Raw genomic sequence first — 15,573 nt, 5'->3', positions numbered from 1 at the left:
CTCATAAATATACATTGATTAGTGTTTTTGTTTGTTTGTTTGTTTTTAATTGCGTCTTCCAGCAAACTGATACATTGTTGTAAACTTCCATTAAGAATACATAGGAGCGGGCAATGGCTTGAATGCAGTGACTGAAATAGATATCACTATTACTTCTAATCATGTTTTAAGTATATGGCCAAAGATCGGCCTGACTAATAAAAACACTTTTAAGAGGCACACGTTTTAAAAGTTTTATTAGTTTTACAAATAATTAAGATTATTTCATCAAAGATTGTAAAGAAAAATATACACTAGGATTAACTAATAAACAAAGCTAACATAGCTAACACATTTGAATATTAATTGCATTGGAAGAACTTAATAGAAAAGTTAAAAATTTATTTGGAATAACGTGGTATTAGTTATGCTAAAATAAAGACAGTATAAAAAAACAGAGCAATGATTGTGAGACAGATTGAACATTGCCTACATTTTAAAACTGCTCTCACAGCATGCTACAACAAAATAAGAAAAAAAAAACACAAATAAATTAATTATTGTAAAACTAGAACAACAACAGTTTATCACACCATCCACAACTGCATCCAGTTGTAACCTTGCACACTGCTTCTCAGTCTGCAGCCCTCTTCCGCTCTGCTTCTTAGGCATGAAACCCATTAATCAGTGCTATTAACGAGTTTGTAGATAATGAGATGCTGACCAGATCAGACATCAGCAGATATCAGCAGAGTGCACATGAAGTCTGGGTATCAAAATCTTTGAGTAGCTCTCATGGATTGAACCACTGTCAGAGATGCAGCATTGATGTTCTGCATAAAAAAATTCAAATTCTGATTCATCTAACCACACAGCAGTTTCTAAATTACCTTGGTCTATTTTAAACTAAATTAGACCCATAGAAAATGACAGTATTGCTGGATGATGTTCACATATGGAGCTTTCACCTTTGGTTTTGGATGGTACAGTGAACTCTGTTATAATACAGTTATTTCTGGAAGTGGTCTTTAGCCTTGTCGCTTGCACAGATGTACTGTAGATCATGAGATCTACAATACAAAGTCTTCACAGTTTATACTGAGGTACAGTATTTTGAAATTAATCTGTAATTTGTAGATGCAATTTTTTTGCAGACTGGTGAAACTCTGCCCATCTTTACTTCTGAGAACCTGTGCCTCTTTAAGCTGCTGTTTTTATATGCAATCATGGTACTGAACTGCTGACAGTCTGATTAGTTATGAAATGTTACTCCAGCTGTTTTATTTTAGTACTTCTTACTTTTCCAGAGTTGTTTTGCACCTGTCCCAACTTCTTTGAGATGTGCTGCTGCATTCAAATTCCACATTAGCTAATAAAAGAATTCTCCCACAGATTTTAATTCTGTCTCTGTCCATGATTAAAACCCAAATGAGAGGTTATTTATTTGGCTAAATAAAGTGGGAAAGTAGAAATATAGGTATAGTTATTACGTAACGTGTTTATCAGTTTTTATTTAATATTATTACTAAAATTAGCCGTTTTAGATTGCACTTGCTTGTTCTTCCCGCCTTTCCTTTTGGCTAACGGTAGGTGTCGCGCTTGCGCTGCAGCTTTGTTCTGCTACACTTGTTATCCCTGCAGTCCATGGATGGAGCTAGTTTAGCTTAGCTGATTTAACCTCTCCCGAGTGTGTCAGTGTGTCGTTCTCGGTTTGTAACATGAAGTAGGAGGATACGGCTGGGGCTGCTGCGTTTGAAACAGCGTAAGGTCGCCACTTCGTTTAAGAGTTAGCGTACGATTTCTTTTTTTTAAAAAGTTGTTCCTTTTAAAATAAAACCAGTTAAAAAAGATGAAGTATGTGTAACGTAAACCTGGGATATTACTCCGTGCCAACCCGACGAAGCTTTCCTGTTCACCGGTTCATCCAAAACTTGGATTCTCAGGTAAGGTCCGCCGTTTCAGAGCGACTTTTGTAATATTTTTCCCACAATAGCTGCGCACCTCATGGAGTAGGTGAGTTTGTTTGATTTTGCTGGTGTGGGACGAAGTTTGTGTTGCCTATGTGAGCGACCAGGTCGGTGTTACTCGGCTTATTTGGTGGTTGAGCCGAGGATGGTTTCCATTGTGCTGCTGGTGCGTTTAATTCTCTCGCATGTAAGAGCATTAAGTTTAAATCACCCTGTCTGCAGTTTGACAACAACAGGTGTTACAGGTTTCCTGCTTTAGTCTCGCAGAGCTCCGTACAGATGGACGCAGAAGATATTTTATGACTTAAATAATTTAATAAATGAAAGTCTGCATGTTCGTGGTAGGTTCCTTTCAAAATAAGAGCCCTAAATCCAATGTTCTGTCACTGTAACCAGAGTCCGTGTTATTTTTCAGGCGTTTTTATTTAGTTTTAAATATGTCTTTTTTCTTATAGTTCCGCTCAGTTCAGCTTCCAAAGTGTTTTTACTTTCCCAGTTTCCCTTTTATTTCTTAATTTGTTTACTGTCTCATCACTTTTTTATATAATCTAATGTGCACTGTGGCTCATTTCATATAAAATCAACTTATGTTATTTTGTTCAGCAATTTTAGTATATTAAATAAAGTTTTGTCTTCATTTCCTGAATTTTTTTCAGAATTGGAGTTCCTCGAAGTACATACGGGTGGGTTGAAATGTAGTTTTCTCAAGCATTTTTAAACCCTCATAAGTTCATATCAACGGGAGATATCTACATACATTTTTCATGGCTGAAAAACACTTTATGCTCTGTCACAAAGTACTGCGAAGTCAATCAAAAGCCAAAATCTTTGTTTGGGCCATTTTTTTTTTTCTATAATCAGCTCTGAGCATCATTATCATGGGATATAACAGAGTTTCAATAGCAGCTGTATCAATTTAATGTCTGTGAAACGGAGTAACAGAAACAGTCACTGGCACTCTGGAACTTTTGCCTGTTTTCTGATGATTCACTGGAGGAAAACTTCAAAAACGGCAAAATTTTGGGTAGACTTTTATATGACATATCTGCATATGGGATAGGTGGCTGGTGAAAACATGTTACATTATTTCAAAGGTCCCCCTTTTTACCTACATTTTGATACCAGGCCCATCTTTTAGTCAGGATGTGTTCTGTGCTAAAAGGCATCATGTATGTTGTCTCATATGAAAACTGGAGATGAACTGGTGTTTATGAAGTGCTTTTCTAGTCCTACGGATCTTCAAAATGCCTTCGACTAAAAGATAGCATTTTATTCTATGCCCTTTAGGCCCTTTATTCACCTCAAGAACTTATGTCTTTTGAAGGAAGATATGAATCCTATGAGGTGTATATGATACTTGGGCTCTAAAAATACTTCTGGACCTCAAAAATTACAGTAAGTGTCTGTATGGCTGTGGTAGTTTTTGTGTGATCTTGGTGACAAACTGCAGTGGTTACATAGCTCTTAATTTACAGTGAAACATCTTATCAACCAGTCTAATTCAGAGTCTTTAAGTTTTTCCAGCCACTGGTATGTGACACATTATTAATAAAAAGTCAGTAGTTTATTTTTTAGCCAGTGGAAGAGATGCAGAAAGTGATGAGTTCATTGAGTTGATTTCAATGGGAGTTACAGCTTTGTGTCATCAGCATATCACTGGGACAAACTGTGCTAAAATGGTATGTGTTGGAAAGTCTGCAGAAATAGACTGGACCAAACAATAAGCCTTATGGAAACAGTCCCCTGTGGTAAACTATTATTTTAGAACGGTACCCATTATGATATATTGACTGGATATCTATCTCTCCTTTTTTTACTTTTATAGAAGTACAATGGATGCTGAAGGATATAAAAATGATCTGCGCTGTACAGAAACGGAGAGCTTTTGGCATGTGGTGCAGAAATCAGGAGATCTGGATCAGAGGAGCAGAGACTGTGAGAGCTTCAAGCTGGTGGAAGTATTTCTGTCAGGAGGTGCCCCGTGGGGGTTCACGCTCAGAGGGGGACTTGAACACCGGGAGCCACTGCTCATAACCAAGGTAAATATTTTCATTTAGTCTTTTTATAGTAAACACAGGTGAGAGTTAAGGTGCTGAGTTTGTGAGTCAGAGAGCAGGATTTAATGCTTTTTTTAAAAAAAATCTAATCAAGCTTTTGAATTTCATCTTTTTAAATGTTTTTTTTATTCAGACAGTGATGCCATGCTCTGATTTTTCATAGGGACGTAGAGGTCAAAGTTTTAGTCTGATGTATTGCTCAATTTTGATTTAAGGACTTTAAAGAAATGTTATAAATCATTATGTGGTTTGGTACATTTTCAATAGCTGTCATAGATCACCCATGGACAAAAGACAACAAATTGACCATCTCAATTGGGCTGCTGATGTCCTCACACAAAACAACCTCCCCGCTTCAAAAAAACGAAACAAAAAAACAATCAATAAAAAGTGTAGCTTGAGGGCACTGACCACGTGCCATACGGCTGAGAGCGGCCGCTCCAGCTTCAAGTCCGACCCAGGGGGCCTTTACATGTCTCTCTCTCGCTCTCTCTCTCTCTATTTAAAACAACATTTTTTTTAAAAAGTCTACCTTGAACAGGAACAGTGCACCTGCATTAAAAAAACAGAGCAAATATCAGCTGATTCTTCACTGAGCCTCTCATCCCTCAGATGGACTCAAGCTCCATCATCTTGGGCTATGGTTTGCCTCAGAGAGCTCTGGGCAGCATCTCACAGCAGAATAAGGCTGACCGTCACCAGCTGCAGTTCAGGACGGTGGAGTTAGTTCGTCCAATCGCAGGATGAGTGTAACAGCGACCAGCCTGCTAAAACAGGAAAATGAGATGGGAAGGGTCGGTGCGCACTGTGTGGTGTTGACTGAACTTTTAAGACTAAGAGAATGTGGATTGTCCTTTTAATATGAAGGAAAAACCACTAACAATGTGTATTATGTTATTCAGTGTGGTGCTCTTTGATTACTAAATCAAAATCAGTCTGCCCCTCTGAAGAAGGATGTTGCCCATCCCTGGTACAGACTTCATTCATACATGTGTTTTCATATTTTTTTTTTTTTTTCAGTTTCTTGTGTAATATTTCAGTGTGAGCTGCTGTTATTTGACTAAAGTCAGCATTTTAAATCCCCGAAACCTAAACATTAAACAGGTCAAGCACCATATCTCATTTGCTATGTGGGTGTTTACGTGAGCTGCAGTTTGCGTACAGCACCCAGGAGAAGGAGAGTGTGTAACCACAGAGCCTGCCAGTCAGCTCTCAGACCTCAATGAACCCTCACTGTAAGCTCATTTCTCTGTTGACTGTGTAATGATTGACAACAAAAGACCTTGCTAGTTATTTGACTCGGTAAAATACCAGCTGCTGTTTGTTGGGAGCTGTGGCACTGCTTGGTCTTAGTTTGCCATTCCTGTGTTGACGTTCCAAAGTCCATCCCAGATGGATGAAACTCCACCACAGGACACTTAGGACCACTGCCACCCCACAAACGTGCAAACGTGATTGAAATGACTCGCATCCTGACTGTTTACGAGCCATCCATTTCATGGTATGCTGCAGTTTTTTGGTTTGTTGGTGTCAGTATTTATTACTAATGTTTTGGCCCTGAACATCATAATAAGGACCAACAGAAGCGGACCTGTTTGGATCAGATGGTGAGATGTTAACTCTTTACTTGCAGCTTTTTATCTGTAAAATATTTAATAGATTTTTTTCAGACTCTTTCCTAGTTGGTGTAATTTTTCTTAATAATCTTATAAGTGAATTAGTCATGGCTAGGATTTAACAGAGTTTAGTTAGCTGTCACTTAGCCTCTGGTCAGTGTTATTATTATCTCACCTGGATATTTGCTTTCTCTTACTTCTGTGCTGGGTTAGATTTTATTTGGAGGAAAGCTTGTGGTGCCAGGATCTGGGGAGGAATGCTGCTTTGTTTGATTTTCTAAATGTAGTGAATTATCCATGACAGTTTGAAGCCTATTGGAATGGCATGATGGGATGAATTAAATTGGGGTTAGTGATTTGTGCTCTTTTGGAGTGGCTCGCAGATTATAAGCAGTGATTTATGAAAGTGGGTTGGTGAATTATTTGGGTTAACTAGATGAAGATGCAAGTAAACCTCGTGTTTTTTGTGATTGATAGGAGCAAAAAAATTAAGAGCATTTCTCCCTTTTGCCCAAACAATGACACACGTAGGTGAAAGTGCAGATTAGTTGGAACACTGTGAACAAAAACTAATAAAACAAGTCATGTAAAAATGCTGTATTTAATAAAGAAACACAATCTAACTTAAATATTATTACGTAAAGAAATGTATTAAAATGGAATGGGAAGAGAGGAATTGTCTTTAGTTTTAGTTTTTCAGGTCGTGTGTCGACATAACCATCACAATACTTTGTTGGCTGTTTTTGTGCCTTCATGTGCAAGAGTGAGAGCTAGAATGAACTCTCAATAGTTGTTCAATTTACAGTTTAACAGTAATGCTCTGGGGGGAGAACTTAAGATAACTTCGTTACAGAGAAAAGTTAGACTAGTGGTGTGCTGCTAGACCATGTACAACTACATTTGTAGTACACTAAGCTGAATCTCTTCCATCGTGATGTTGCTTGCGTTTATACTCAAGGCTGGTGTGTTTGCATTGCTCTGCTATCACGAGTGAAACTGATCATGTTTAACTTGAAGCTGCTAAATGTTGAACAAGAGTTATGTTTACTGACACAGTGGAAAAGAGGACACTTTATTACCAGCCAAGTCCATACACGGATTGTTAGAGTTATGAAAATTCACATTATCCCATTATTTTCTTTGTGCTTATCAAAATACTGTGTTTATACTGCATAATGTTAGGGTCTGTGTCATGATTACATCTCTTCATATTTCTGGGAAAGTACCCGTCAGGCTGTGTCATAGATACAGTATCGCTGTATCAGAACTCAAGCATGACAATGCAGGAACTTCACACCTTTGGTAGTTTCCTGTACTTCACACAAAGTTCAACTTACTTTCCAGTATCCAATTTAACATTCAGCCCCAGTCAACCCTGTGAGGTCTAAAACTTCATCAGTGATGACACAAACCCTCACCTTGTTTTTTTCCCCTTTTAGGGAAAAAGCATTTGAATAGTTTTTGATGTGTTCCAGTTAGAATGATAATTTTGTTTTGTTTCCCCAAGTCTTCTGAGAACAGTTTTTAAAAAACAAAGTACATGTTTCGATAGCAGAGAGTTAAGCTTGGGGTTATCAGTGATGACAGCCTGGACCTTATTATGTTAGTGGGTTAAATCAGTAGTTCGAACAGTAGTGGATGTTAATAGTTAATATAATATTTTATGTATCCAAAAATGGCAGTTTAATTGATTTCCTGAAATACACAGAACCAGCAGCTTGGTGCTAGTAGTAGTTCTGTTATTGTTTATTTTCTTTCTCCTCCTCATCACTCTGGACTGCACCATTGAAGTAGAAGTAACCTACAGCCATCTCAGTCTTATAGTGTTTGCTTGTAGCTCATATTTTTGAGTGAAAATTAATTTGATTTGAGATTTCTCCAGTAACGTGATCTGCTTGGATTACGATCCAAGCAGACAGATGCCAAATAAGGGCCCCGATGGCAGCACATCAGAAAGGGAGCGGGGCTATATTCCAAGCTGAAGGCTGCACCTCACAAATTACCACATCCAACCATATTTCTTGCCATCCAACCATAATTGCTCCATTGTTAAAAGGTTGGATGAAGTACAACTGAGAATAACATTGCAAAGTATGATTGTATGGTGTATTCCAGACCTAGAATACATCATGGTTAGGTCCTGGCCTTTCTATCATCTCAAGGGATAATTGCAGTCTAAATAACACTGCAAACTAATGCTACGTTAGTACATGAAATGTTACACTTTGCCATTAGCAAATATCAGAACTTGCATCCAGAAGAAGTTTTCACTGTCACTATGGACTTTAACCAGGCTAACACCTTTTCGTTAATTTCACCGGAGTGTCAAGTGTCATACAAGGCGCAAGAATGTACTGGATTGTGTTTACACTAATCTAAACAATGCATTCAGGGCTTTACCCTGTTCCACACTGGAGATATTTCTTTGCTAATGCTACCTGAAAATAAACCAGTAATCACCGCAATAGCTCCAGACTTCCAAGTCATTAGCAAACCTCCACTCTGCTCAGCTGTTTTGTCCTATAAGAGGCAGAAAATAGATGGATAGATGCCTTTTATCAGTACACGGAGACTGTCACAGCAATTTCTAACTAGAAACGTTGGCTTATCTTGGTCTGGTGACGCATGAGTTGTTCTCTAGTGAGTGTTGACGTAAAGCATGGCATTAAACAGAAAAATGTAACCGTACCTCCAGGAACCCTCTACAGAATTTCAGGTTACTCAAACACATCTCCCACTATCACCATCAGCACAGGCCTTCCCCAGGAGGTCTAGGTTGAGCCTTCTTCCGTATTCACTCTTTATCCATAATCTTTACTGTCAAACAAGATGACAGAACAGATGACCCAACAGACATTGGTTTGCTCTCCAACAATGAGAATACATACAGGCGAGAGGTAATGAACATGGCAGCTCCAGTAGCAGTCTTAGGCTCAACAGCAAGACCGAGGAGATCGTGGCAGATTTCAGAAAGAAAAGAAATGCTCTGAGTCCAGTGACCATAAACGATTGTGGAGAGAATCCACTTTTTGCGAAGGGTAACCAAGGATTGCCTACCCAGGTTCATTGTTTCTGCACTGCAGTGCTTTGACAATAAAGGTTATCCTTGAATCTTGAGTTTTATTGCTATATTAATGTGAAAACATTGACTATAAAAACTGTTAGTGAGAGTCAGTTTCAGCCAGTTCACAGGGAAGTTGATTGATGTAAATGGCATCACTGACCTAACCCAACATGAAAAAACAAAGAAAAATACTGACATTGTGCCATCAAGGCTTCGGTCTTAATAAACTACACCTCTCTTTACAGTTCATAGTTTTTCCTCTAAGTTTTGGTTTCTAATAGGTCCATGACTTTTTGTGAAATCCAGTTTCAGTGTGAGTAATGAGCATTAAGCACCTAATTTGGTTTTGGCAAGTATGTCTTTCATGTATCAACCAAAAGTGCATAGTCTCCCTATTTGTCTGCTTAAATCAGTACTTTTGTTGGCTCTTTTTCTCTTAGGTCCCTTCACTTAAATATTTTATTGTAAATGGGCCCAGAGTTTGATGACAGGTTCAGGCTACTGGTTAAAAATATCCTGGATCTAATTAAAATTCTGAACATTCTTCTCATAGCTCAGTTATGCTCAAGGTCTTCGTGGACTTAAAGCCCTTAGCCCCAGTAAACTTAAATAATCCTGTTTTACACGAGACAGCTGGGTATGCAGCACTAATATGTTTCCTCCACTAAGGGCTACATTTTATATGTAGCAACATATAGCTTGCTCTTAAAGACATCCTTCAGTGTCTCTGTGCTTACATGCTGTGATAAATCACGCGCAGGTGAACAGGTTTTAGCAATTAATGAATCCTCTTTGTGACCGCGTAGTTTTGAGTGCTCTAGAGTTGCTCAACCTCTTAAGAAACGATGATTCATAGAGCAGGATTATGGTTCATGTGGGGCAAAAGACTTCAGAACAGAGAGATGTCTGTCAGGAACCTCATATCTTGCATGCTTTGGCAAGGAGGCTAGAGCAGCTAGGGATCGGATCGCCAACCTTCTTATTGATGAATGATCTGTTGTACATCTTGAGCCTAAGCCACCCCAAAAAGAAACTTTGAGGAATTCATATCTTGGGTATGTTGAACTTGGTTCATAGTACAGAGCACAGGTTCTGAAGATCCACTTTAACCAAAACCTACATCAAGTGGACAGTTACTTTGAGTGCTGCTACACCAAATTAATCAACAGAACAATGGTGACCAGCTCTAGTCTGAGTTGGAGTTCAGCCACAGGATGAAAGTCTGGCTGAAGAAGCAGCGGATTGCTCTGGTATTTGTTTGGAAACCGTTCCATATTCAGTTTTGTGTTTGTTTTTTAGTACGCCATATGGATTTAGAGCATATAATTTTAAACATACTCAAAAATAGTTGGTACAGATTGTTCAAAAGAAGTGTGAATACTCTTCTATCACTTGTACTTCTGAAAGTGTCATGACAGAAATGGTGTCCAGTAATTTATTCCCGCCTGCTTGGAATTGATGGCAATAAAATATCAAGGTGAATAACTGTCACAGATGTGTGGGTCACAAGCAGATGTTTGTAAAGTGTCTTAAAAAGTGCTCAATATTATTGAAAAAAAGTTCACTTTGGGGTTACTTTCAGTGAGTTTTTTTTCCTCCTTCCTTGCTCGAGCTTTGTCAAAGTACAATGACTATTCTTAGTGATGTGTGCAAACACGATACATAAGCTGTGCGTTCAGCACACTGCGCAGGAGATCTGTCAGCAGAAAAGACTCATCCCTTACCCTCATCGCCACCACATCCTTCCCTTCATGAACCACATGGGGACAGAGGGCTATTTTTGAGGAGTCCAGGATGGCTGCAGTCATACTGATTGCAGCCTGAAAGGAGATGGTAAACAAAGGGCATGGTATGGTTCTTGCTGATTGAGCTTTAATGGTGAAACATGCTGGAAGAAGCAGTGTGAATCCCCTGCCTTCATGTCATATGAACAAAAGCCTTGACATTTTGTGTGGTTTTTAAGCTGTTCTCTGGAACCGTTAGATTTACATTATTCAAATCTTCTTTTCCTTCTGTTTCGTGTTAATTTGTATGAAATGAAGAGACTTGCATGTAGCCCAAGGGTGTCATGGGCAAGTTGCTGATCTTGAAAACAGCTTTTCTTGTATGTGCACTGCCTAAACAGCAGTTTGAAGAAAACAGTTTTTACCTCAATTTTTATACTGAAAGTTCTTTTTTTTTAAAGGTATTTTTTAAACTTGTTTCTGTCCTTCTTTGATGTAAAAGTTAGTGTTCCTGCGCATATAGGAACACAAGTCAAACATTAAATGCTCTTTCACCTGCCAGCTCCCGAGTATGCCACTGTATCAGTTGCGAGTGGGCATTTAAATAGGTTTTATGCCCCACTTCTCTCTTAGCACCTGTCAAGTATGAGGTTGTATATGTATTTTTTTCATGTGCAAGCTACAGCTATTATCTGTTACTCTTACATATAAAAATACCCTGAAAGCGTTAGCAAGACTAAAGAACTTCAAGTATTTGATTATGTAAACATATTCAGACTATTCGTTGACAGCACCTCATATCTTTTTAGCTGAAGGTTGGCCTCTAGTGCAGTGGTCCCCAACCCCCGGGCCTCGGACCGGTACCGGGCCGCGAGAGTTGAGGCTCAGGTGTGAAATGTATGGTTTTCAGGGTTTTTATCGGTTTTCAGCGTTATTTTGTTATCGTTTTTATCGTTAACTCGGTTTTCCTGGGTCTTTTCACGCGTGTTATGAATAAATCTTCTTTTTTTCGGTACCGGTACTAGTTTTATTTTGTTGTATTTATCCGCGACACCTTAAAGGCCGGTCCGTGAAAATATTGTCGGGCATAAACCAGTCCGTGGCGCAAAAAAGGTTGGGGACCGCTGCTCTAGTGGATTCTTCTGGTCCTAGTTGCCCAGTTAACCCTATATGCCACCCCCATAGTTGGTAAAGACTCGCTTAATCCAGGATGAGTTTATTTTGCTTTTTTTGGCTATAATTTTCACTGATTTTCATTTACATCCACCTGTCTCCTGTGTGGATGTGTCGGTAATTCATACTCGCCATACTCCACAACTGCTGCCACACAAGTTGTCTTGTAACCTGAGCATCTTCAGCGATGGTTTTGTTTCCTTTTTTGCTTTCCTCTGTTCCTAAACTAGCACCACCTATCGTTTATGAGACTGCAGCAAGTACATCGTGGCTCAAGCGCTAGTACAAATGGTTACGGGGTATGAGGACACCACAGTTCACCCGAGCAGTATCCTGAATCCTTTTTGTTTTTCTTCATGCTGATGTGCTGCTGCAGTTTTAAATCTTACCATATTTGGCTGTTTAGGTTTCTCCATCATTAACCAACACAAAATACCACATTTAAATCATAGCACACCACTTTTATGAACTTCTTACTTTCTTCTTCTTCCTTTTTTTTTTATTTTATTTTTTTTATTTTTTATGCTTTTTGGCCCCTTTCACATCTGAAATGAGTCCAGCACCCTTGGCCTTCAGTAAGAATAAATGTGATTGGGGCCACAAAAGGGAGAAAGTTTAGAGAAAGAAAAACATCACGAGATTTATTCTATACCGTTATACCGTTTGCTTCCTGGTGTCTGACACCTCTATTTAAGACGTTTTATGTTAATTTTACCCAAACCAAAACTACTAAGTTAAAACTGCCTTCACGGGAAACTCAGTGCGATTTCTGTTTCTTAGTACAGGCTATAGTGTTTCTACAAGTGGGAATAGTTTCAACTTTCAGTGAAACTGAGGGTGTTTTGTAAGCACTTTTAAACATTGTAACTCTCAGCAAATGTATCAGTGATTCTCTACAGAAAGCATGACCATATCAGGATCAGATCAGGAATCTCTCCAGCCAGCATAAAAATCCACCCTGCCTGAACCTCCGCGTTACAGAAAAATGAAAATAGGCTGCAGTGTGATTAGTGCTATCTGGGGCTCTGAGGATAAAGGCTGTATAAGAAGGAATGGTCTGTAAACCTACACATACTTGTGCAGTTGAGTCATGCAGCCCCCCTCTCTCAGGTTGAGTGCTCGGAGGACTGATAATCAGCTGCAGATTTCGACTTTTGTATGTTAATGTGCCAACCGCCAAGCAAAGTCTTGCAGCTTTTCTTTCCACGCTGACCATCATGCCATCGTGCACGTCTCACATCTGAGTTTCTGACCTTCTGAACCCTCACGATTTCTCACGTCAGGGTTCCCATCTGTGTAAGCTGTGCTTCAGTCAGTGTATCTAAAAGAAGTTCACTGTGTTCGCTATACATCCCTTTGTGTTATTCCAGGTGTTTTTTCCCCTCTCAAACAAACGCAGAACAGTTTGTTTTTTCATCATCATCACGCCACCGGCTTGTTCAGCAGCCTTTTGAAGTGTTTTATAGCCTTTGATTCGTCTCTTTAGAAGTCTGCTGGCCTGCTGTTCATTTTGATAAACAGTGGAGTGTGTGTTCTGTCACTGCTACTCTATAAAATCTACAGAGAGTGAATGTCAGCAAGAGACTCGGCTCTGACACATTTTTAAAAATGTTGAATTTTATTAAAAAAGCAGAATGTAGCTATGTTGCCATTTTGAAAATGAAAGTGTTTCATGGTGATGAATCACAATGTGAAATTGTGGTTCGATAAGCAATGTTTAAAATGCCAATATGAAAAAAGAACTATAATTAAAGTCATCTTTAAGCTTGTTAATCATTTTAAATATGAGCTAAGGAAGGTGATGTCTTTATAAAAGCTGTAAAGTAAGGACTTGCACACCTATTTCTGTCCCTGCGTGTTATTAGTATGATACCAACATTCAATTTTTAGATGTTAGCATTATCCTCAATAATGTGTTTAAGGACACCTGCTCTTATTTACCTTGGATCAAATGTATCACTCTGAAGCCAGACCATGCACAAAAACTCAGCAGTCATAGCATTAAAAGACACAAAGGAATTATCTTATACCAACAGCCTACATTTTAGAATATTTGTTAGACTGAAATACAAAACATTAAAATGAAACTCTTCATAAGCTTGTCAACTCACTCCTTCTTGCTGGTGAGCCATGGCTCGCTGTTCATGGCAGGTAAAAATGGCCTTCGGGCCAACAGGAAATGGCCCGGTGCTCCAAACACATAGTTTAATACAGTTTTATAAACCAATCCACACCAATCCATTGATTTGACCCTAGCAGTAGGCAATATAGCCTCAGAATTCAGTCACAGTATTTCAAGGAAAATGAAGTGCATTTTCCATCCTCCTTTTCCCATGACCTGCTATCATTGATAACGCACTGCCTAATTCAAAGAGTGAATCTACTACCACAACTTGCCAGCAGCAGCCACACCATTGTAGTACCAATAGCAGTGAGACGGATGCAGTTACATTAGCCTTTACTCACTGCTCTGCACCGTTTGCTGTCATAAGGAGTGCAGCTAACGAGCGCTCCAGCGACATTTGCTTGAGCCAGTTTGTTTACTTTTGGCCACATATCACCCGCTATGGTTATTTTCTCCTCACGTGCCTTGGTATCCCAGTTGTACTCAACTGTGTCTTTTTGCCTCAAGTGGTGAAACAAGTTTGTTGGTTTCTAATTACTTGTTTTATCTTTGCCTAATATTAAAAACAGTTTGATCTGAAACAAAAATTAAAAAGAAATCAAGACATTAACAGATATTTTTCACAACACTGTCGCTCCCTTCTAAGGAACTAAGGAGCTGACATCTGAGACGGACTCGCTGCGCTCACACTCAGACACGTTTGGGTTGTTGCTGTGTACACTACGGAGCATAAACACACAGTATGTCATTGATATCTCAGTGTGACACTTTTATATCATGTAAAAATTTATACTGTTAACATACTGGTATTATACTGGTATGGCAGACAGCGTGATACTGCATAGTTGGCTCGGTAGTTGAATATTTGCCACTGTATTTAGAGATTTATGTCTGGGCTCTAAGTGAGTCTGTGTTTGTATTTCAATTATGTATTTGTTTATTTAGCCACTATTTGCAAATTAAAACTAACGTTTATGATAATCAAAAGTCATACAATCATAGCATTTTTTTATTGTTTATTTAATTAATAATCCTAAATAAAATGTGGCTTTATTTAAAATGTCATATTTACAAGACATTTGGGTTTAAAGGTTTGTCTTTTTTTAATATTTTAAACAGTTTATTAGATAAATAAGAATATAACAGTTTAATTTAAATGAATTCACTGAAATAAATCTCGTGTTTGCAGCCGTTACACAAGCATTACATTTTAAGGTCACACCAGAAGGTTTTTAAAACTACAGTAAATATCAGGGATTTGCTTATCAGTAGTTTCAAAGTGCTGAGAGGCAGTAAGTAACACCAGGCTTAGTTTGTATCAGGATACTTGATCTTTTTGACAACACAGCAGTGGGAGCCTCTAAGATATAAAAAGTCTCTTGTAAACTGTATACTCTGTACAGAGGGAGCTGTTAGCTATTCTATGATGTAACAATAATCACTATAAGGGCAAAATCTACCCCATCGGGCAAGCTTTTGTTATATCAATATTCATTTTATTGTTTTTCTTTCTTCTTTTTTTTTGATGGAGGAGTTTATTAGTTTGTTTTTTTTTCCTTGCATACATAAAACTTTCAAGAGGTCTTGTTCTTCTCTCCAAATAAAAGTTGTAATGGCAACACATTCAAACATTTTTATTTGATTTAGTTTCCATTTTTTTCAAGAATATATTTTTTTAAGTCCAGCAGTAACAGAACAAGTCTACAGACCTGTGTTAAGTAGGCTATTGAAAACTCTTTGTCTTGGCTACATTCAGGATAATTAAATTTGGAACGTTATGTTCATAGATGTAGTCATCCCAAAAGAGCCAAGAAATTCACTGTTTTGCCTTTTTAATCTGGTAACTTACTTTTAGAAGTAAGTTGTTG

The 15,573-nt window shown here is 38.4% G+C and overlaps 1 protein-coding gene across 5 annotated transcripts in view; it reads left to right on the top strand.

The window, feature by feature from the left end:
* Positions 1–1,629: 1,629 nt before the first annotated feature.
* shroom2a (shroom family member 2a) overlaps positions 1,630–15,573 on the top strand; it is a 46,309-nt gene continuing 32,365 nt past the window's right edge. For 2 of the 5 annotated variants that reach the window (XM_084921214.1, XM_084921211.1), the window contains exons 1-2: positions 1,630–1,922; positions 3,772–3,985. In XM_084921214.1, the coding sequence (XP_084777340.1) occupies positions 3,779–3,985 (207 nt within the window). In that variant the 5' untranslated portion in view covers positions 1,630–1,922; positions 3,772–3,778. The other 3 variants (XM_084921215.1, XM_084921213.1, XM_084921212.1) reach the window with 3 other exon arrangements.

This window comes from Perissodus microlepis, chromosome 23 (genome assembly GCF_051167445.1).
Source record: "Perissodus microlepis isolate ML-2025 ecotype Zambia chromosome 23, ASM5116744v1, whole genome shotgun sequence".
Classification (NCBI taxonomy): domain Eukaryota; kingdom Metazoa; phylum Chordata; class Actinopteri; order Cichliformes; family Cichlidae; genus Perissodus; species Perissodus microlepis.
The sequence above is the reverse complement of the archived record's forward strand: the minus strand, read 5'-3'. Positions and strand labels throughout refer to the sequence as shown.